This window comes from Desmodus rotundus, chromosome 12 (assembly GCF_022682495.2).
Source record: "Desmodus rotundus isolate HL8 chromosome 12, HLdesRot8A.1, whole genome shotgun sequence".
NCBI classification, from domain to species: Eukaryota; Metazoa; Chordata; class Mammalia; order Chiroptera; family Phyllostomidae; genus Desmodus; species Desmodus rotundus.
Genome location: NC_071398.1, coordinates 56,273,976 through 56,296,482, shown reverse-complemented (window position 1 = coordinate 56,296,482; position 22,507 = coordinate 56,273,976). Strand labels below are relative to the sequence as shown.

The 22,507-nt window shown below is 44.9% G+C and overlaps 1 protein-coding gene across 4 annotated transcripts in view; it reads right to left on the bottom strand.

The window, feature by feature from the left end:
• Nucleotides 1-297: 297 nt before the first annotated feature.
• The window catches only part of AGL (amylo-alpha-1,6-glucosidase and 4-alpha-glucanotransferase), a 45,746-nt gene continuing 23,536 nt past the window's right edge, over nt 298-22,507 (bottom strand). For all 4 annotated transcript variants that reach the window (XM_045203369.3, XM_024570704.3, XM_071219844.1 and 1 more), the window contains exons 15-34: nt 22,254-22,355; nt 21,982-22,137; nt 21,734-21,884; nt 20,131-20,255; nt 19,929-20,041; nt 19,685-19,819; nt 18,564-18,694; nt 17,616-17,752; nt 17,232-17,365; nt 15,981-16,156; nt 13,468-13,570; nt 12,066-12,291; nt 11,298-11,409; nt 10,601-10,736; nt 9,574-9,686; nt 8,332-8,543; nt 7,253-7,350; nt 5,622-5,709; nt 5,366-5,499; nt 298-2,841 (exon numbers count right to left, since the gene is read on the bottom strand). In XM_045203369.3, the coding sequence (XP_045059304.2) occupies nt 2,724-2,841; nt 5,366-5,499; nt 5,622-5,709; nt 7,253-7,350; nt 8,332-8,543; nt 9,574-9,686; nt 10,601-10,736; nt 11,298-11,409; nt 12,066-12,291; nt 13,468-13,570; nt 15,981-16,156; nt 17,232-17,365; nt 17,616-17,752; nt 18,564-18,694; nt 19,685-19,819; nt 19,929-20,041; nt 20,131-20,255; nt 21,734-21,884; nt 21,982-22,137; nt 22,254-22,355 (2,700 nt within the window). In that variant the 3' untranslated portion in view covers nt 298-2,723. The remainder of the gene's footprint in view (nt 2,842-5,365; nt 5,500-5,621; nt 5,710-7,252; nt 7,351-8,331; nt 8,544-9,573; nt 9,687-10,600; nt 10,737-11,297; nt 11,410-12,065; nt 12,292-13,467; nt 13,571-15,980; nt 16,157-17,231; nt 17,366-17,615; nt 17,753-18,563; nt 18,695-19,684; nt 19,820-19,928; nt 20,042-20,130; nt 20,256-21,733; nt 21,885-21,981; nt 22,138-22,253; nt 22,356-22,507) is intronic.

Here is a 22,507-nt window from a genome sequence, read left to right as displayed (position 1 = left end):
GGCATGGTTCCTGATGACCACAAACCAGTGGATCAGCCCTGGACTAGGTTTTAAGGTTTTAAGAAATACCAGGGGAGTGCGGAGTTGCCAACAGATCGATTTATACATCCAAAGTTTATTTTGCTCCGAATGGCAACATGGCTAATAAATTACCAAACAGCCTAAAATTCTTCCTTCTTTTTCTGCCCCACACATCCTCCAAAAAGATAAGGACCCCAAATAACAAGTCTCAGATAAATAGTAGAAGTCCTCGTCAAATTAGTTCAGTGGTAAATAATGGAAGAAAAGCAAAGTATAGACCTTTAGAAAATTTTTTATTTTCTCGGCACACAGACACAAAAATGACACCTGCCTCCTAGAGAGAGCATTTGAAGACATATTAGAAGGGAGTGACAGTTCACAGAGGTTACAAGGTCCATAGATGGGACAGTTCTCTCGGCTCCTCAATTGTCTTTGCATCTTAATGAAGCGGTCACAGCGTACTGGTCAAACCCGCAAACACACTTCATGTGTTAAAGGGAACACTGATTTGCATTGGTGAGGACCCAGGCGGGGAGCCCTTCTGCAAACGTAACAGAAAGGTGCCTCATCCAACATCACTCGGGAGCGCAGTGTTCCACCTACACGACTTTTAGTCTGCTGACATTTATCCCTCTCAAGTCTGGAGCTGTTATTTTAAATACCTTGGATGAAATAAGGGGTGACGTGCCTTCTGAAACTTTAAAATGGACCTTGAAGATTACAACGTTTTTTCATTCCTGTTCCTTATTAGGAATACAACCGTTTAATTTTCTAATGCAACAACACAATGTCTTAAAAATTCACTGAGGTGGATTATTTGCCCTGCTATGGATAACCCAATATGGCTATGTCAACCGTCAACTCATTATTTATTGTTAATTATTTGTCACATTTAGCTGTCAGCCAGTACTTCTTGATTTCGTTAAGTACGTTGGTTTTCAGTTACTTGTCTTCCACCTTTTGTATCAAAGTTGAAGCAGGAGAGCTAAGCCACACATACTCTGGTGACTAAAGTTCCTCTCTCTCACGGAGGGTTGGAGGAGCTTGTACTGTACATTGAGCAATGAAGGAAGGGAAATTTGGAAACTAGTGTGCTTAGAGATAGCAGTCAGATTATTATTTCAACTGGCCTTAAGTCTGTAGGGCTTAATTGCGCTTTAGGCTGGGAAACCAGAAAGCTAAGGCTGTGCAAACTATTTTGAAAGTAGGCTCAGCGTTGAAGAAGGGCGTGCAGGTAAAAATCCCACATTAAACTGCATGCACTTTCAGGCATGGGCATTTAACATCGGAGGCATTGGTATATTTTTAGTACCCAGGACTTCCAGTCTGCATGCTTCTCTTTTTTGTCTTTACTTCTCAGTCATACTTAGGGTGGTAGGGTATGCGATCTCCGAGAAAGCGTTACTATACTATTATTTTAACTATACACCATTGGATAATATTATGTAGTAATAGAAGGACTTTTACAACTACTGTCTTTCAACTGAAAGTATAACAATGTTTGAAATGTTTTCTTGAGACAAAAACAGTAAAAGAGTAAAAAAAAAAAAACACATTCCATCTAGAAAACAAGTACTATTCAAAAATGTCAAATCACGTAAATGTTAACAACCTTTTTTGTTTTATGACTTTTTCAGGTTTAAGGTATCTGAAAATAACATGGAAAACTTTTCAAATGACTTTATTGAATTAAAGATAACTACTGAATTCATGTCTGTCTTTTCATTATATTAAGATTATTCTCAATGCTACACTTGTCAATGGTAGGTTTTGGTTCATAGGAACCAGAATCTACTATGACCTATCAGTACCTTTTACACACAAACTAAAAAATAGTTAAGTTTTAGAAAATTAATATAGCATTTTTTTCTTTAAAGTTCTCATAACTATGCCAAGCATTTTGCATTTTAAAAATGTAAACGATCTCATAGTAGGACACGGAAGCGATACTAATTGTAATAAACTGTTTTTAGGAAATAAATTCCTAATGCTTTGTGGTGTCTTTCCTATGTCCTACACATTGTTAGCACAATTATGCTAAATATACCAATGGGATTCATGATACTAAAACACATTAATATATCAGTGAAAAAATAACAGCACATGCGAGCATCTGTGCCCCTTTTACGAACGTGCTTCGCAGGTGGACACTCCACCACTCGACACTCACTTCGTAGTTACTGAATGCAGCGTCGAAGGTGCTAGAAATACCGCAGTGAAAGGTGAGCATTAATTAAGCTGACTCGGTGTGTGTTGTTACTGAAGACAATGCACAGCACAATTTAAAGATATTTTTCCAGTTTTTTCTTTTTCTTTTCTTTATACCTCAATTATCTTGATTTTTTCCAGTTTTTTCATTAGTACATCCTCATATTTCATTTTCACTTTATGTACAAATAGAGGATTACATGATCTCTCTTTTTCAAACTTGTTTGGAGGCATTTGAAGAATACTTACTGATTTCAAAAGAAAAACATCCCATTAGTCACGACAACGTTCTCTCTGACTTAAGTCAACAGCTCCGTACATTCAATAAGGAAAAATCGATGCTTTCACAGGCTTCACCTAACTGTGCATCAGGGGTACATGAAGGAGGTTTTTCATCTGACTTGAGCCTGTGCATATCGAGCATTTGCACTGCATTATGTCCCTGCATCCCGTAATACGAGAGCCTGCACACTTAATAAATAGCAACGAATCAACTATAAGTCGTAGAGCGTTTCAAGAATGGTAGCGATCGACCAGGCTTGGGTCTCGCAGCTGAAAGGGCAGTACTGGCCGTCCTCGTTGGTCAGCTCTGGAAGGCCTTTCCAGGGGGACCTCGGAGAAAGAAAAGCCGTTTTATGAGATGCAGTCTGACGCCCGTTTGGCCGGGTTAACGACAGGCAAGGGACCCGGTGACTCTGCCCTTCTGTATAGAAAACAGTCACAGGCAGTCACTTGCCGTACAACGGGCTGTCCTGACGACGTGTGTATAAAGAGTTAGAATGGAATTATTCTTTGATACTCGATCTTTGGGATTTAAGACTTTCAAATAGAAAGGACTCCTTCTAGTTATGAAAAACATTGAAGAAACTACCATTCCACGCAGTATATAAATATAGAGACAAACATCTCTCTGGTCTCATTTTATTCCTTTTGGAATAAGGTTATGAGACTCAAATTATAATTCCTTAGAGGTCATAAGTTTGATGTGGACATAACTGTGAAACTAACAGGAAACAGTGAAGAAACACAATTATGATTAGGAGAAAGGTGGCAATTAAAAATGTTCTGAATTTCTATACTGATTTCTCATTCTGTTGCATAGTAGCTAGTATTTACTGTGCATTTATTATGTTCTTATACTAAGTGCTTTACATGCATTTCCTCATTTTGACGCTCACGGAAACACTGTTCAGTAGGCACCATAATCATTCCTATTTATAGGGTTCACAGAGGTGAGAGCTTGCTATCAGAATAGAGTATCATTATCATATCAAACTCATTCTTAATTTCAATGTAAGCTCTTAAGTATAAAACAAGTTAAAAAATACAGAATTCTATAACATCTCATTTTTGTAAGTTGGGAACACGTCAGTTTCATTATTATGCGTTGTAACTCACGGCTATGTTACATACACTTTTCTGTGGCTAGCAAATGTTTCATAATAAAAACAGAAAAATCATTCCATTAGGTAAATGCAGAGACAGTTTGAATAATTACTAATAATAACATCAGCTAGAACCGTATTTGCAAAACCTGTCATAGAGGAATGGACAACATAGAAAACGTTTGTCTCCGCGTGGTCGGGCTACAGCGCAGGAAAGCGGCCAACGGCTGCGGGAGGGTCCCTGGGCACCTGTGATGGGGAACTGTGCCCCTCCAGACTCCCGTGCTGCAGTCCCTGCCCTCAGGACCCCGTGTGACTTATTCGGATACAGGGCTGTTGCAGATGATACCGGTTAAGGTGGCGTAGGGTTGCCCTTGCTCCAATATGACCAATGTCCTCATACACGGGGACATTTGGACACAGGCATGCATGCGGGGAGAATGCCCTGTGCTGGCCGGATTGGCTGCCACGGCTGCGGAGCCACCAGAAGCTGAAGAGAGTGGGGAGGGATCCTTCCCTCGCGCCTCGGAGGGAACATGGGTCCCCTCCACCCCCTTGTCTTCAGGTTTCCCCCCTGGGATGCCTGAGACAATGCCTTTCTGCGGTTGGCCAAGCTTTGCGGCAGGGGCCTGGCGAACTGGTGGCTTCCTCAGCACCGTGGACTGCAGCTGGGACCTGACCAAGCGCGTGGTCAGGAAAGCGCAGGTAGGCCTGCGGGAAGCGTGCGGAGAGGGACACAGAGCCACAGGGCAGGGCTGGACTCATGTGAGGACGGGCTGACACACACCTTGGTGGCCTAGGAAGGGGACAGCCAGCGGACTGTGACTGTAATCATCGGAGCAAGGTCAAGCGCGGATGGAAGGGTGGGGCCACAGGTCACCCTAGAAGGCTGGTCCGCGCAGCACAAGACATTCTTACTCCCCATGGGCACAGGGAAGAATGAGAAAACAAATGCAAATAATGGGAAGTTCCGGGGCCAGTAAAGGATGGGCTCGGAACGCTCCATCCCACAGACTCAGACATGCGCTCTCTAGTGATGCAGAAGCAGCGGCGGGTGGGGTTTCCCACGACTGCGTGTGAGCGACGCAAACCAGCCCACGCAGGTTCATGGTGGTGGATGCAAGTCCCTCGTGTTCTCGTAATAGAGGGGATACCACTTATGCTGTTCACGCATAATTATTCTGAGCAATAGGAGGTACAGCTACTTAGCTTTAACCTAGAATGTGGGCCTTTAAGAGCTTTTGGCTGAAATTTACCTCTGTATAAAGAAACATAACTGAAACTTGCTTCTCTGCTAGCAGGACAAAGGATGTGACAAACAGGTTTGAAATAATAGTCAAAAGACCAATTCTGATATTTTAATTATAATGGAAGGATTTCTGAAAATTATGTATTGATATATTTTTAAATCAATTAACTCAGAAGGCCCAGCCTGTATACTTTCAGGTTGGTATTTATTCTGTGCTAACCCAATCCAAAAATACAGTATCTGCTAAATTTTAAAATGAAAGAGTATTTCACATGTATAAATCGTGCAGTACAGGCTTTGAATGAAAATGGATAACCCAACCTACGGGAAGGAAGGTAGAAACCTTCCTTCCACAGAACACCACAGAACCTGCCGTGTTACAGTGCAAAGCTTCCGAATGCCCCTGGGATGAACAGAGTTCACACAAGCGAATTCCAAGGAAGCACGTGTACCCGACCGACGAAATGCTCGTTACGGAACCCACACGCCTCTTACCACTTACCTCTCAAGATGAACATAATGCCGAGAAAGGACATTTTTAACCAAAAACACAGTCTTTGCATTAGCCTCTGGACCCATCAATTTAGAAAAATATAATTTTGCACGAAGAAAATACCCAACGGGCCACAGCCACTCCTAAAAAAAAAAGATGATTTAATTAGTAAAGAAAAAAAAAGAGCTGTGAATATCTAAAATTGTTTGAAAAAAGAAACCAAAACAACACCGGAAAACTCAGAGAGCAGAAATGACGTCCTTACAGGTCCTTGGTGGTAGTTGAAGCCTTTCGCGAGGTGGTAGTTGTCGTTGTCCAAGGCGTTGTCGTAAACCCCGCAGTAGACCATGTCGCTGGGGAACCAGTGACACTTGGGTTAGAGATCAGACGTTGCAGAGGGAGCATCAGAAACATTTTCAGTAGCAAAGGTAAGACATACAAGCAAATTATTTTGTCTCCAATCTACGGAATAAGGCCGTCCCCCATTGAACCTTGCATTAGTGAACACTGAGTTCAGAGCTCTTTAATGACGGGTTAGGATTGACCAACAAATGCTGCTACTCCAGAAACTGTAAGACATCCACGTATCTCGCCTTCAGGGAGTTTCCCTGACACTGAATGTTGGCAAAAGTAAATTAGACCTCAAATGCATTTATAATAGTGAAAATAGATACTGAATAATTTGAATGAGTGATTAGTAAAGGTAAGTTTCTTAACTATTAAGTATTGAAAAGTTACTTTGAAAGTTCTCCATGAAATTCTTTAAAAATTAATTAAAATGGGGACATGATCAGATTACAAATAGCAACCAAATACATATAACTTATGCACACTTATAAACCAAACAATTACACACTTATTGCAACAGATAACATAAGACAGTTATCTTTGCTCAGTTGAATGAAATTATTGCTCTTTTCCCTTTTAGAGGCAGACAGCACTGGCCGCATGAGCTGCTGTAACCGTGGGCTTCAGTTTGACCAGTGGTTCCTAATGCCCCCGCCAATGCGGAGAACGCCTCAGCAGGCAGGTGAGTCTACAGACAGAAAACTCGAGACTGAAATGAGCATGCAGTGAAGTGGGAAAACGTACAAAGGAGAGGCTACAATAGAACGGGGGATCTCTCATACAGCGACAGAGAAAGCACATTGAAGATGGGCATCAAACTTGAAGGAAAAACAGTTGAAGAAAAATAGAAAGGGCAAGAATTAAAAACTCAAGAAAAAACAAAAGTTGTAAAAGAAAAAGATAAAGTAGCACAGACATATAATCATAATATAAAAACAAAATTATTTATTGGTTTAATTAAAATAGTGGGGTGACTGATGGCCCAGAGAGGATGGAAAGGGCCAGGTGGGGTGCGGATGGGGTTAAATCCTCATCTGTCACCACAAGGAGTTAATAAATCATGTCTAAATATTAAAAAAATTAAGAAACAGCTGCATACACATTATTTTATAACATTAAAGGGACTAGTAGGAGCAACAAGGTAGGAAATAAAGACTGTCTCTGAGGAGATAATGTGTTATACTCCATTGTCCACAGTAACCACTTTCACAGTCTGAAAATACGGACCACAGAAAATATTCATGACATATTAGTTTTATAAACTTGAAAACTCTCTTACTGACTACTGAATACAGGACAAGACAAAGGCATTTTGAATACCGACATTGAATGAAGATAGAGAAGGTATTTTGGAAAACCCAGTTTGAATGCAATTTTAGAGATTTTATTAACAAGAAAACAACTGTAGATAATGCAATACTGTATCAACGACATTCTTAACACTTACAGTCCAAGTGAACCTGATCCAAGTTTCTATGCCAAGATTAAATATAATTATATATTCAGTATAATGTGAACTCCACTCTTAGTACTTCTGTTGTCACTTACTCTGGATCCAAAGTTTTCATGCCAAGGGGACCCAGCAGTTTCTTCTCTGCCATCTCCAGAGCCTTCCACGCTTTTTCTGCTGTAAAGAGCTCTGGGGCCTGCAAAGTGTCAGAAACCAATGCACAGATCCTTTAAGACTGCTGAGCAGTTACTTTCCACTCACACACAGTGGAACACAAACTAGTTACAAACTTGGAAGAGAAGGAAAGCTATTTTCAACTACAGGGTGGGCCGGTATTCGAGTGCAGACACCAAGCCAGGTCTAATCCAAGGAGGGGAACTTGGGAGCAGCATTCTGGGCCTTAGACGTGAGGGAAGCTTTTTGAAGTGAGGATCCCTCGTGTCATTTCAAGAAAGCGTGCCGGCTCCAAAAGGAAGTCGTCACAGCTGCAGTGAAGGCAGCACACACAGAAAGCCATTCTGCAGAAGACTCACAATCAGGTCCTGTAAGTTTATCTGGTGACCATTTGTGCTTCTGGGGTCAGAAGGAAGTCCAGAGGACTTGCCCTTGGACAGCACGTGATGTGGAGAAGGAGTGCGCACCGGTGCCTGAGGGTCTGCGTTCATTTCAAGGGTTATGCGTGGAATCAAAGGCATGCGGCCGAATGGAAGCCACCTTGCCGTACCTTTGCATTTTCCTCCTGCCATCACCGAGAGTACTGCGCTCAGCACTCTTGTTGGTGAAGTGGAGACAGCTGGGCGGGCCCAGAAGAACACACACCGTCCCTATTTTACTGCCCCGGGAGTTTATTTTAGTCTAAGGAGAGAAAATCAGGAGGGTCTGGAGTTCTTGGCTTGACAGAACCTTGCACGAACCTCATCGTTTTTCTGTGCTATGATGGGACACGTGTCGGGCGCACGTCATTGGTCACCGTGTGCCATTTTCTATTTTTAGTACTGAAGGTGATAGGTGAAGGGTGATACGCACAAGGCTTCACTCATTAGAAAAGAGTGTATAAAACTAGCCAATAGATGGTACACTTTTCGTCAATTCAGTGAATTTGAAAACAGACGGGAATAAAGGACGGAATCGACCCTATCACCACGTGTTTGAAGTCTGAGAACAGGAAGTCACTTACGACCACCATGGCGATGGTGAAATTGGGCCGCAGCTGGTAGTCACACCAGGGGCTCGACGCGCCGTAGCTGTCTTTGTATATGCCGCGCTTGTGAACCAGGTGGGGGTTCTTCTCGTTCGCGTCGGACGGGTCTTCGGACACGTAGAACAGCTTTTCGAAGCTGTCTTGTATTCGTCTGTTCCACTCGTCGTAGGAGACGGTCACCGCCCTTCCTGAACCGCGGTGAAAGACGTGGCAGTTGGAAGCGGTCAGCAGCACCCACACACGCAGTTACGGCAGAGAGAGCCGTTTCAGGAAGTTACCCACTTCTGAAAGCGTCGGGGCCTTCGGAAGGGGACTAGCCAGAAATGAAAACTTATCTTTCATGACATTACCCAGAAAGGATCGGACCGTCACAAATGGTCCCTGCGTGGTTTTTGCTTGGGTCACTCTTACATGTTGGATGGTGACCTTTGCTGGGCACTCAGAACGAGGCCGACTGAGACGTGCCAGACTGCAAAACATACACCGACTTCAGAGCCTTAGTAACCCCCGAAGAAGGGAGGGTAGGTCACGAATGGCTGGCTGCACGCTGATTCTACGTTAAAATAATACTCGAGACAGACTGAGTTAATAAGACTTGTCATAGTTAACTTTACCTATTTCTTTTTACCTTTTTATTGTGGGTAATTTAAAATTGTGTATGTGGCTTAAGTTAGATTTCTCTCGGGCAGAACAGCTCTAGAAAAAGAGATGTAAATATTTCACAATTGTTCGGAAAAACACAACTTGCTCACAGTCGCACTGTGCTAAGTGTGATAAGACAGTAAAACAATGCTTTTCACATCTCAGTTCAAAGTTGCTATAAACAGATAGTGAATAACCAGGTTTGTTACAATTTTCATACTAGCTGATTACCGTACTTTTTGGACTATAAGACACACTTCCCCCCCAATTTGGGAGGAAAATGGGGGTGCATCTTATAGTCTGAATGTAGCTTATATTTTCATTGGTGAAATATGATGTTATTTATGTTATTAAATATTTTGCCACATTTTTTGCTTCCAAGTTTTTTTTTCCTATTTTCCTCCTCCAAAACCTAGGTGCATCTTATGATCTGAAAAATACGGTAATAGTTTTTCTTTCCTTTCAATCCTAAGGGTTTCCTAAGATAAGTTCACTGCGTCAAATGGTGGCTACGTCAGTTAAGAATATAAATGGTATACTCGGAGTTTTTTTGTAAATAAAGTGAATATAGCTTACCATGTCTTTTTACTGTGACTTCATGATAAGGGAAGATATTTTTTTTTGATAATTCCAGCAACCAACGAACGGCAGATTTACTCAGGCCCACGATTTCCACAGCAGACCCATCTCTAAAATTAAAAATAAATTTTATTCTTTGGAGTCAGTTAAGCACTAAAGAGCATTCAATGAACACTTTCCATGGACTATATACCCAATGTCTTATAAAAATGACTATGAAAAACTCCCCCCCCACAGGAAGGTGTGTAAGAACTGTCGGGAAACAGGGAGGAGTAAGGAATCGGAGAACATCGAAGTAGAGGCCCGGAGGAAAGACAGCAAATACGGACAGGGGACTGGAGAAGCCAGGGAAGATGGACGAAGGAATTTGAGAGCTCGCTTTAAGGGAAACAAAAAGGACGTACAGGAGACCATGATATACCCAAGTAATCAGGTTCTTAAAAGAATTTGCAAAGCAGGTAGCAACAGCTACTATTAAGTAATTGTTGTTAACAGTTGTGCCCAAAGATAAAATTTAGAACAAGAAAATATTGTACTGTACTGTGTTCAGTATTTGACCTGCTACTGTATTCAGTATTTGAAGTCATAAAAAGAAATGAGGGGACAAAAGAGAAAGGAATTAGGGGACTACAGGTTCAGGGAGTGAAGGATCCCGGGAAGGAGGGTGTGCTGGTGGTTTTGTGTTTACAAAAGAGGGGCGCGGCGACGCATTACAAGGGCAGTGCTGCAGGTTAGAACCACCCGAACCAGGGGTAACGGGTCCCAAACGGAGGCGTATGTGGAGAATCCACCCCCAAGAGCTTCCAGAGAGAACACACACTTCACCTGATGACTGAGACCCCGAGGACCGTGTCTGTTACTTGGGGGTGGGGGGGTGGTCTGGAAGAGGGGTAGGAGGGGGAGAGAGGGAGAGGGAGAGCTCCACTGGTTTAATGTGGAGACTCCACAGTTAGCCAGACAGAAGGCCCCCCATGTCTGGGGTTAGAAAGGTGTCATTATACAAGCGCCGTGGGGGAGACCGTGCCTCGGGGTGGCGGGGATGCCTCTGTTTCTAGCTCGGTCGCTCTCCCCCATTTTATCCATCCACGTGCCGCAGTTAAAGCGGTTTCCTCCGTAAACAAATCCCGTTTCTTCATCCACTCCTGCGGTTATATTAAAACCTGAAAAAGCCAAATGAGACACTGATACACTTTAACAGGAAGGCGACAAACTAGGACGACGACTCTGGAGAGCAAGTTGGCAAGACCTTCAGAGCTGAAGTGTGTCTGTCCTACCACCGGGTGTTTCCATTTCCAGACTCGCACTGACCACGAGAAGCCCCCCACCCGCCCCCACAGGGCACATGCAGACACACCCGACTGCCGAGCAGAGGAATGGCTACCCGCACCTTTCCATACAGCGGAAAACGCTTCACAGCGCTGAAGATGAACGAACCGATTCCCAGGAATCAAAGTCGATAGATCCCCCAAACTAAACGATTGAGCGAACAAGTTGCAAAAGGATGTACATGAGATACCTTTTCTCTAAAAGTTTAAAATATGGAAAATGTGAATATATCCAGCCACGTAATGTGTATGTGGCTGCGTCGTATGTGATTATATAAGGCAAAATTAAAAAACATAAGATAGTTATATACAGTATACGTGCACTCTATGAAAGTACCAGTGGCCAGTGCCAAGGCTGAACGCCCCTCCTCAGCGAGCCCAGGGGAAGGGACGCACCTTCGTCCTTCATGTTGCGGTCTATCTGCGGGCCGGCGTTCCTCTCCCGGAACTGGATGCCCTGCAGGTGCCTCCGCATGGCTTCCTGGATCACCTCGAACAACGGCTGGTCCTGCGGGAGACGGGACAGAGCTCCCTCCGTCAGCAACTGTTCTTCTCTTCCCCAGGGCCCACAACTCGTGTCTGGTGAAAACGTTTATTTTCCTTTGTGGGGAGCAGCGGGGGCCCGGGCGGGGCTGGGGAAGGCAGCACTCCTGCGCCCCAGCCAATGCCGTTGACCTCTGGCACGTGGACATTTAACACATTGTAATCGACGACTGGGGTCTGTGCCTGAAATTCTTATCTCGGGAGTTTGGACAGTTTCTGCGAGAGCGAATTGTTCTGAGGGTCAATGAATCTAGCTTCCTCTACGGAAAGGTACGCTCTGCCCTCGCTGGACCGGCCGCCAAGGCTCTGCACGGCCCGGCTTGCCTGTCCACGGCCTCCCCCCGGCCTGCAGGTGCTCTGCACAAAGGCCAAGCTAGATGGAGGCAGCCCCGATGCACCCTGCGCTGCGTGACCCCAGGCTCTTTGGCGTCGCCCCACAACTTCCTCATCCCATGGGGCAAGCCCCTTAGGAAGAGCAAGTCTTATCCCTGCGCTCTCGGCACAGTCCCAGCAGGTGCTAAATAAACAGCAACATCCGAATAGTCCTCAGTGATGCGTGTTTTTATATCGAAGCCAAGTCAGTTTTCAGGAAAAGAAATTACTGTGAGAAATGACTTTTACCACGGTGCCGGCAGGCAAAGGGGCAGAGTCGTCCGTGGGGTACATTCTGGACACGGGGCACTGGAGAATGTCCAGGCCGTTGGGGACCAGGTGGCAGTAGTCCTGAATGCACTGCAGCCACCACCACACGGCGTCCCTGCAGTTGTATCTGGCGTGCGTCCCTTCCCCCAGGAGGTTGGGGATGAGCCCGTGTCTCAGGGTGCCAGCGAACGCTAGGATGATATTCCTGAAACAACAGAACCAGGTGGGTCGCTTGACCTGAAAATGCTCACTCAGGAAATTGAAGATGAAAAGGTCACTCTGGGTGACTGTCATTCCGGACGCGTGTTCCGTGCTGGCCTTACTTCCCTGTGTTTCCGTGTAGAAAGGGGCCGCCCAACGGAGCAAGCGCTGAGTGCAGAGTCCGCAGCTGCGCCCGGAGCCCTGGCTGCTCCAGCACTCTGCGGGGCTCACCTCTCGGGGACAGTTGGTCATCTCTAGGGTCAGGGATGGGACTTTCAAGGTCCCTAACAGCTACAGATTCTACTTTTGAAATCCTCGGTATTTCAAAATCTAAGTAAAACACGCCCTCTGTTATTTCAAACAGCAGATACCAAGAGCAACGCCAACATGTAAGAAAATAAATGGTGAGAGCCAACCTTGAAAAACATGATTAATTTTCAAAAACCTGTAAAAGATGCTGTACCTTTTAAAGTGTCAGATGGCATGGCATTCTAAAAAAGGCCTGAAGCTAAGAACTCAGAGGACAGCTTTAAATTCTAGTGTCACCACCAGTGTGCCTTGGGAAGTCACTTAAAACGTCTAGGCCCCAATGCTTTCTGGCGAGACCATTTAGAAATTTAATAAAGTCTATGTCTCAGGTTAATGCCCATCTCTTCAATAACAGTGAAACTTCTTATTTTCCCCACTGTGGGCAGCGACGTGCCCAGTTAATTAATAAGAGCCCAGAGCGATGTCCTACACTTGAGAGCTGACTACAGAGGCCTCCGTCCGTGGACACGTGTGGCAGACGCAGCTGTGTATGGCCACCAAAGTAGCTCTCCTCTGTGTCCTGACCCACCTTCCAGCAGGCTGTGGTCACGTAACTGCCTTCGAAGGCAAAAGAACGTACACGGAACTGAGGTTATGTTAAGTGCACGAACATGGTTATACCTTTTTTTAGTTTTACTGAAATAAATCAGAAAATCTGAAAATGACCTGACCTGTAACGTAAGGGACTAGCACTTACTAACTTCAAAGATTTTTCACTCCTTTGAAATCCTACGAACATGTTAAAAGTAAAATAAAAAAAGCTCCTCAAGGAGACATACGCCCCAAACATCGAACAAAAGGGTAAGAGGGAAAGCCTGAGGAACGTGGGAGACACGCAGACACAACCTGCAAACTTCCAGAGCTCGCCCACCTGGCCTCTCCGTAGCGACCGGGAATGAGCAGCAGACCTCTGAGTGCGATGAAAGTGTCCCTTCCCCAGCAGCGGAAAATGCCAGAGGAAAAATGAGGCAAGCCTAATGGGAACACAACAGAGTCGTATGTTAGTCCGACAGTATCTTGTTTGTTCATCAAAACCACCACTGTGTCTCCTCCAGAGAAAAATGAGATCCAAGGTAATGAACCCTCATCTGTCTTGTGTAGAGCAAATCCCTGAAAACTGTGACTGGTACAAACTGTCTCATGATAAAAATTGATCTTCTGAATGAAAGAAAAGACTAACTACACGAGGTAAACTGAGAGGTGAAAGGATGTGATAAAAGAAAATGCTGGCAAATCCTAAGCGCATTCACACGTGAAGTTCCGGCCTCTTGCGTCTTTGCCTTGGAGACTGGGCATTGTCCTTTGTTTCGAAAGGTCAGAACTCAGGGTGACATCAGGCCTGTCTGGCACATGTGGCTCAGCCACGGCCACCAATTTTGACAGTGACACACACATAATAGCCTCTGCCACACGCACTTCCTGCTGCTGTCAGCCACTCAGCACCTTGCCTGAAGTATGAGTGTCGACAGAGTCAAGCGTGAGTCTGAGTGGGTGTGACCCACAACACAGGCTGTCCGTCTTTGGTAAAAAGTCAAAACTGTAAAGCCTCTAACACTGACCTGTGGAAATGTTTGCATGAACTTTTTGGCCTTTAAGAGTATTGGAATTATAGCCCTAGCTGGTGTGGCTCAGTGGATTGAGCCCTGGCCTGTGAACCAAAGGGTCGCTGGTTCGATTCTCAGTCAGGGCACATGCCTGGGTTGAGGGCCAGGTCCCCAGTAGGGGGCGCATGAGAGGCAGCCACACATTGATGTTTCTCTCCCTCTTTCTCCCTCCTTCCCCTCTCTCTAAAAATAAATAAGTAAAATCTTAAAAAATATATATTGAAAAAAAGTGCTGGAATTATAGATCACATGCCTTCTGAGGGATTTCTACCTTGTCAATGACAACAAAAGTCGGGGTGATGGTTTTTTCCACTACTGTCATTGAAGAAAGGTATCCCTGGCCTTGGTGTTCATTTTTAAATGAACCCCCAAAACCCACCTGCAAATCTGAGTACAGTCCTGTGTTTTGTTAGTATGGATTAAACAAAAGACTCCCTCGGGATGAGAGAAGCAGATACTAGAACTTTATTGATATTGATCAACTTATCTTTGTCGGTTCCGTTTTTGTTTCATGCTGTATCTGCTATGTAAGTCTATCAGGAATGACACACCGGTGTGCCACGTATGACGTCAGTACGTCTATTTTGGGAGTGCTTATAAACAGCAGTGTATAATTACAATAAATGCTGAGATCACCTCTATTTTATGTAACGGGCTTCTAACTGGCAGTCTTTAAAACCAAACTCTGCACGTGAATTATTTTCCACAATGGCCAGTTTAAGTTTTACGAGCACCTGCCGGGTTCACAGGGGACAGGGACGATCCCGAAGGAGATCAGACCGTTGAGTGAGAATCGCAGGCACAATTCTATAATTAAAACTTCCGGACAGTTCATGTGATCCCGGCAAGCGAGAAGTTGGTTTCCTTTGAGTCACTGGGCCCCTGCAAGTATTTCTTCCTGGTCTGAGCAGATGCAGATGGAAGGGTAAACAGAGAAAGTCACACAGACCACACTGTTACTTTCACCCCGCAGTCTGGTATTTGTCAGTGTAGTTTGGGAAGCTCTGAAGTTCCATGGCCTCTAGCGTTAAGTACTTTTTAGAAACAGCTTGCAGTCTGTTAGGGAGGAAACCAAAGCCTGTCCTTCCGGCTATTCTGCTCACTCAGGGTTACTGCTTGGTTCAGGTTTGCACACCGCTGGCCGCAACGAGTGCCAGCACGTAGAGTTAAAGCACTTGATTGCGATTAGACACCTGAGAAAAGCTTGTTAACATAGGTTTTGTGTTCTGTAACCTGTATTGGACTTTCACATGATCTCTTGGAAATTACACGGTTGGGTTAATTTCTAAAAATTGAGAAAGAAGTGTAATACAATGGAATAAGGTTTGTTTTACTAAAAAACAAATCTGATTAAAAAATACAAAATGGGAAGAGTTGAAAAAAACCCCAGAAACTTGCAGAAGAAAAGGATTAACCAGCCAGAATTAAAAAAGGTACGTAAGTACAAATGCCTGTTTCACAGTAATAAGTAAATAGGAAGCATGGTTTAATTTGTACAAGTGGTCAACTATGACATTTTGCTAAGCAGTGACATAAAATCTTGGGTAACATCATGAGGTTCCCCCCCACTTTTTAACTAAGTTTATTGGGGTGACATCGGTTCATATAATCACATGAGAGGTTTCAGGTGTGCAATGCTATACTACATCATCTGTATATTGTATTCTGTGTTCACCACCCCAAGTGATCATGCGTTTTTTTAAAAGTCACCATTTCCCCATAACTCTCCCTCTGGAACGACACTGACCCACGCACTCTCCCCTTGTACGCCGTCCCTTACCCGCTGCCAGGGACACACAGCTCTGCTCCTTTCCCTTTGTGACCTCGTTGAGCCGGTAGGGCACATCCCTCAGGGACGGCGAGAGGAGCGGCAGCGAGGCAAACTTCCCCACGCCGCACATCTGCACGGAGCCCAGGGCCAGGTGTTTCACGAAGGTAGAGCCGTCGCGAACAAAGCTGCGACACAGTAGCGGAGTTCAAAATGTTATTTGCAGACACTTTGTAAGGTTTTCATTTAAACAACTGTACTGTGGTAAGGACACTAGAGGCCCCCCTCCCACCCCCTGCAGATTTTTCCCTGTGTGACACAGCACTGTTGTTGGGAGGCGCCACGCTGCTCAGCGGGTCCCTGCGACCTGCCTGGCACAGCAGCCACAATTCTCCACCCACTGAGCCAAAAATTTTAGCAGGCTTATTTTACTTGGTTTCTTTTCTTTAGATAATCTCTCTGTGCAAATGTGTGGCCATGGTAACATCAGCTGACAGATATTTTCAATTTGGTTAGGTTTTATTTTTATTTTATTTTTATTTTATTTTATTACTTTATTGTTGTTCAATGACAGTTGTCTGCATTTTCAACCCACCCTAGCCAATCCCACCTCCCTGCCTTGCTTCCACTCTCCCCCTTGGTTTTGTCCATGTGTCCTTTATAGTAGTTCCTGAAAACCCCTCTCCCCACTGTCCCCTCCCCACTCCCCTCTGGCTATTGTTAGATTGTTCTTAACTTCAATGTCTCTGGGTAGGTTTTAAAACTGCTCTCACTTCAGGCGAGACAACAGTGGGGCTGAAGTTCTGTCCTTCCTGGAACATCGCCCAGATCCGCAGGGCCGCCCTTCGCGGGCACAGTCCCGGGTTTCATTTTAGGGCGATTCACCATTGAAGGCAAGTTGCATTCGCAATAACAGCAGACTATTTTCCTCTTAATAAAAACTTAGAAAAAGAACTTCATACGTATATTCTAAAATAGTGTATTCATCACCTCAACGAGTCAGTGAATACGTAGAAACGAATCGGGTAAAACAGAGTTTCCATCAACGTGCTGCTTTAGCTCTATGGAACGGGTTTTAATGTCTGAGTCTCCCATTCCGCACGGGAGAAGGCTGATACTCTGCCGCGTGCTCACAAGTGCTCCAGCTCTGAGAGTCTCTGACACTCTGCCGTGTCTGGTGTCTGGTCTTCTCAGCGCAGAAGACCAGACGGACCCGGTGTGGTGGCGACACGAGCGCGCTTATCCACGCGGGCTTGGCGGTACCTGGACATCTGTTTCCAGGCGGCGTCCAGAAGAGTGGTGTAGGCACCGATTAGTATAGCGTCGAAGTAACACGGGATGAGATAGCGCGGGATCTGCTTCAGGTAGAAGAACATGGCCTGCAGCCACTTGCCAACCTGTGGGAAAAATAACTTCAAAAGTTGATTTGGTGGGTTTACAGGCGGTGTGTGTTTAAAAGGGTAAATCCAAACATGGGACTCTACGACCTAGTAATCTATCAACCTGGTATCCCCTTGCTGGAGCTGAGCGATGGTGAAAGAGGGGGGACAGCATCTCAGGGCAGCACAGAGTGTAAATGCTGAAGGGGCCGGGGTGACAGTCCTTGCTGGGCCCTGGTTCGGTGGAGCACCCCCCAGCTCTACCCACCTCGGCGACGGCTCCCGAGCGAGCGATGAGCCGGCTGCTGACGTAGTCGATCATCCAATCTCCGGACCTCAGGTTGTCACAAAAGGGGTGCCCCAGGTCGTTCTTTGGCCTTATTTCTGCCAGTACGGACATCAGCCCTGAAAGCACACCGAAACACCATGCTCTGCGGCCGGCGGAGGCGATGTGCACCCCTGCCTGCGCCGCTGTTAGTGTCTAGGGATCTGGGGTGCACGGGGCGGTGCGGCCCACGGTGGCTCTTCTCGTGGTGACACAGGCCCGAGCCACACTCTGAGGACACGCCGGAGGAGGGGGCCACCGTCGCAGAGCGAGGCAGAGCTTCCCAAGGCTCCTGTCTTCTCAGACCAGTCTTGTTCTTGCGTTTCAGGCAGTAATATTCGAAGGGAGTGGGCATGGTGTCTGCCCTCTGGCGCCTGGGGAAGGAAACTGACGCCTGTGTTTTTCTGGGTGGGAAAGTGATGGATTCACTGACACTAAGGCGAGATCGAGGGGGATCACAGAACAGGTTTCAGAGAGAGCAAGAGCATCTGTGGGGATAATAAGAATAAAGCCTACTTTGGAAACAGTGTTGAAGTGTAACAAGAGGTGCTTGGAACTAAATTAAGTAGCCAAGGGAGGTATTTAGGCACATCCTTAAGTAATACTCCAAGAGAAGCATCAGAATTCCTGTGCAGACACAGCGCATTCTGTCATTTCAATGAATTACCTCATTTAATCCTCAAAAGGGCCTGTCTACTAGACAATGTTATTCACTTTGAGTAGAGGTAGCAAGGGGGGCAGGAAGAAGTTCTGCACCAGGGGTCAGTAGACGAGTAGGCAGCAGAGCCATGATTCGAACCCAAGCAGCCCATACTCCCATTTTCATTAAAAAGATACCATATGACACTTAAAAAAACTCCCCAAAGCGTAACTGTGCTTTGACTTGCTTACCTTGAAGACCCGCGTATTTGAGAGACGACCAGTTTGGTATGTTGTAACACCCTCCACCGTCTTCTCGCTCCTCGGATTCACACCGGTAAAGCACCTGGTTCAGCTCAGCCAAAGTTAGTTTGGAGGCAATGCTGAGAAGTGAGAAGTGAAGAGACCTGGTTAAATGTACTGACGTTCCACTTGCTGTCAATAAAAATTAAGAGGAAAATCTGAATCATAACCATAAAATGTCTTAGCGATGTAGGTTTTAGGAACTCATCATTATAGTACATGTTATGAACAATATACATCATAAAAAATAAAGGATAAACTTTAAATTGAATTTATTGGGGTGACACTGGTTTATAACATTATATAGGTTTCAGGGGTACAGTTCTATACCACATCACCTGTATACTCACCGTGTGTTCACCACCCCAAGTCAAGTCTCCTTCCATCACCATCACCCCCCTTTTTAAGCTCTTTACATGCATCCTCCTATTTACTCTTCCAAAATTTAAGAGGTAGGGACTGCTATAAGCCTGTTTCCCCGATGGAGAAACTGAGGTGAAACACATCTAAGTATCTCATCTGAAATCATACTGACAGTGGTGAAGCCGCGTCGTGCCCAACCCTAAGGTTCAGAGCCCACGCTCCTTCTGCGTGTGGTGGCGTGTGGTGAGGGACTAGCAAGGATTCGCGCAGAGGCGAATGTACACACACGTGCACAGCAGAATACCTGGAAGCAATCTAGATGTCCGAAAATGGGGACTGATGAAATGAACTATGGTACAGCTACACAATACAATGCTATGTGGGCATTTAAAAAAATGATCTGGGTAAGGAGTGTGATGTATGCAGCTGAGCCTCCAATAGTTCAGAAAAAGCGTGTGTGTGTGTGTATAGAAAGGTGTGTGCACATATGCATGTGTGTATCTGTATTATAGGGAGAGCGCATGAGCAAACACACACAAATAAGAAGGCACTTGGGAAATGGGTAACAATCGGCAGCACTGAGACCACTGGGCCTTGGACCACCCTTTGAGGGGCAAGGATACAGGGACCCTTAACACTGCTAAACCAGGCTGGGGGCCGCGCACCAGCTAGTACAGCGCGGTCTCCGCAGAGCGAGGCACACTTACGAGGTGAAGGGGATTTTTAACACGGGGTCCGCGTTGTCCACAACAAGGCTCCCGGACCTGAAGTGGGCACTGAACTGTGCCAGGTGGTTGCGAAGGATTCCAACAGCGACCTGGGCGTGTGGGTCGAGACTGACCCTGAAAGCATATTTGGACATCGGTGAATTTTAAAGAGGAATTTAAAATAAGTAGGATAGGGAAAGTATTTTAAACACAAGCAAAGTCCATAGTCTGGACTCTACCATACCTGAATACAATAACACTTCCTGGAGATAAGTTTTCAAATTCTATTTCTTGAATATATTCATTGGGTCCCTTTGTGATAATTCCAGCTTGTTTAACAATTTTACTCTCGTTAAGCTTGAAAAAAGTTATATAAAAATGTTCAATGAATAATTCTAATGTCCGTAAAATGTTTAACATAGTAGGGCGATAAGAGTACTAACTACCTGAATGTGTTCTCTGATTTCTACTGTGATGTTAGGCATTCCGTTGATTGAATTCTCATCCTTCTTATAAGGTTTTGTATTTCTTTCAATAGTTCTAGCTTCAAGAACTACTTCTTCAATTTTGCCTAGGAATATATAAAAAATTCAACAAAATTTCATTTTAAACCATCTGAAATTAGGAATTGCAAAGGGGTTTAAATTATGTAATTGAAAGTGAAAGACGAAAAGGCAGTTAATTTAAAAAAATGAAAGATAGTCTAAAAGTAGACGATTCTACCCAAGATACATTTTCACACAATACCTTTGTTTTTAAAACACAAAATTAATTAACAAAGTTGTATTTAAAAAGGAGATCTTCTCAAGTATGATTCGGTAATAACTGCTGACTCCCCTGGGTACCCTTTCTTCCCCTTCACAGGTTACCGTGATATGCAGTTCAATGTTCTTTGATCCTGGGCATTTTACCAAGTATGTATTTCCCTCAACAACATATATTATTTTCTATATTTCCAAGTTTTTTTAAGTGGAATCAAATTATATATATATTTCTGCAACTTGCTTTCTATTGGAAAACACTGTATTTTTTAGATTCGTTCACATTGCTATATTAGTTCTAGCTTATTTATTTCAAATACCAAATAGCATTGCACTATATGAATATACCAAAAGGCATTCATTCTATTAACATGGACACTAATATTAATTTTCTCTATTGTAAGTATATATTTATGCACGAGCAACAATCAGACAAGATGATTACTGAGTATACACTTGGGAACAGCTAAAAGAACTAATGAACGTTTATCCTAATACGATTCAAGTTGATGATTTTTAAGAACTGGAGTTGCACATATTTAGCAAATAGCAACCTATGTATAACATGAAGGTTTTGTGGGCCTCTTTACTCCGGAAATAAAATACACACGTCTAGAAGAAAGTGGAGCAACAGGAAGGGCATACCTCAGGGATGTACTTTACAGTTAAGTGTAAAAGGAATGCTCCAGAGAGACTGTGCCTGCTGTATGGTCAGAGCAGCCAGGGGCTCTGGAGTACCTGGACAAGGCTCCTCAAAGCAGGTACAACTTAACCCTTGTAAGATGTAAAGAATTCACAGACAGGCGGAAGCGAGACATTTGGGGGCAGTGACAGTATCTACTTGGCTGAAAGGGTGGAGTCACAGAGGCAAGGGAGGAAGATAAGGATGGGTTATGATGAACCTTAAATATTAAGCTACTTTCATGTGGGTTTATATATGTACATAGTGCATACACATACATACAAATACACACAAACATGAATACACATATATGTTTTCCTGCGTATAAAAGAAATACATGTTCATTTTAAACAAATCAGGAAATAGGGAAATGCATTAAGAAGAAAACTAAACTATTTCAAAACTCGCAAACTTAATATTTGAGAATAGGTTTTGTTCCATGCAGCAAAACTGTAAGTTGCCAAAATTTCTAACTCTTTTCCTCAACCACACCCACATTTGCACTGTTATAAGACATATGCTACATAACAGCCATTTAATGTAACAGTATGACTTACTGTAACAACATAAGATAATCACAATAACGTTCTTAGGTTGCATTATTACCGGGGATGCACATTTGCGGCACTTCCTTGCTGTAGAAGGAAGTCTTGGGGTTCCTGAAAGCGGTCCTAGACACAGCCACCACCGACTGATGGCTGCTAGGAGAGTGTCTCGTCACGGCCACTATGTCCTCATCCACCTGGTCCACGTACACCTGAGGGGCAGAAAGGCCAGCGGTCAGGGCTCCTGTCGCCAGGACTTACTCGGACACTGAGCCTACAGCGAGGAGCACAGAGAGTGTGGTTTCTTGCCTGAGTGAAGCCGCCGGCCCCCAGCTCCTGGTGGAGCCTGTTGACAGCGCGCCTGGCTGCGATGATCCCACTCTGGAGACTGACATTCCCGGTGTCTGATGGGGAGGCCCCCGGGTTCCACTTGGTGTAAAGCCGCTCTTCAGACACCACTGAAATCTGAGCAAAGTGAGAACTTGGAAAATGTGCACGGTCTCACTGCAGTGAGAACTCTCGGTCACAATGCTCCAAGCTGGGGGCCCGCGCAGACTCCAAGGCCCAGCACGGGGACGCACCTGGTGAGGCACTAATTCGTCGTAGCCTTTGGTGCTCCCGCTAGCGCAGCACGCCATGGAGACGACAGTAGAGCTCGGGAGGGCGTCGTAGGCCGATCGGTGCTGGGGAACAAACCAAAGAACGAGCCCCGAGTTAATTGCCCTCCCAACGCAAAGTGCCGTCCTAGAGCATCGCGAGATAACAGGACAGTTACGGAAAGACATTGCCCAAGACGCGTTACTTTGCTTTACATGTACACAATGGAACACCACTC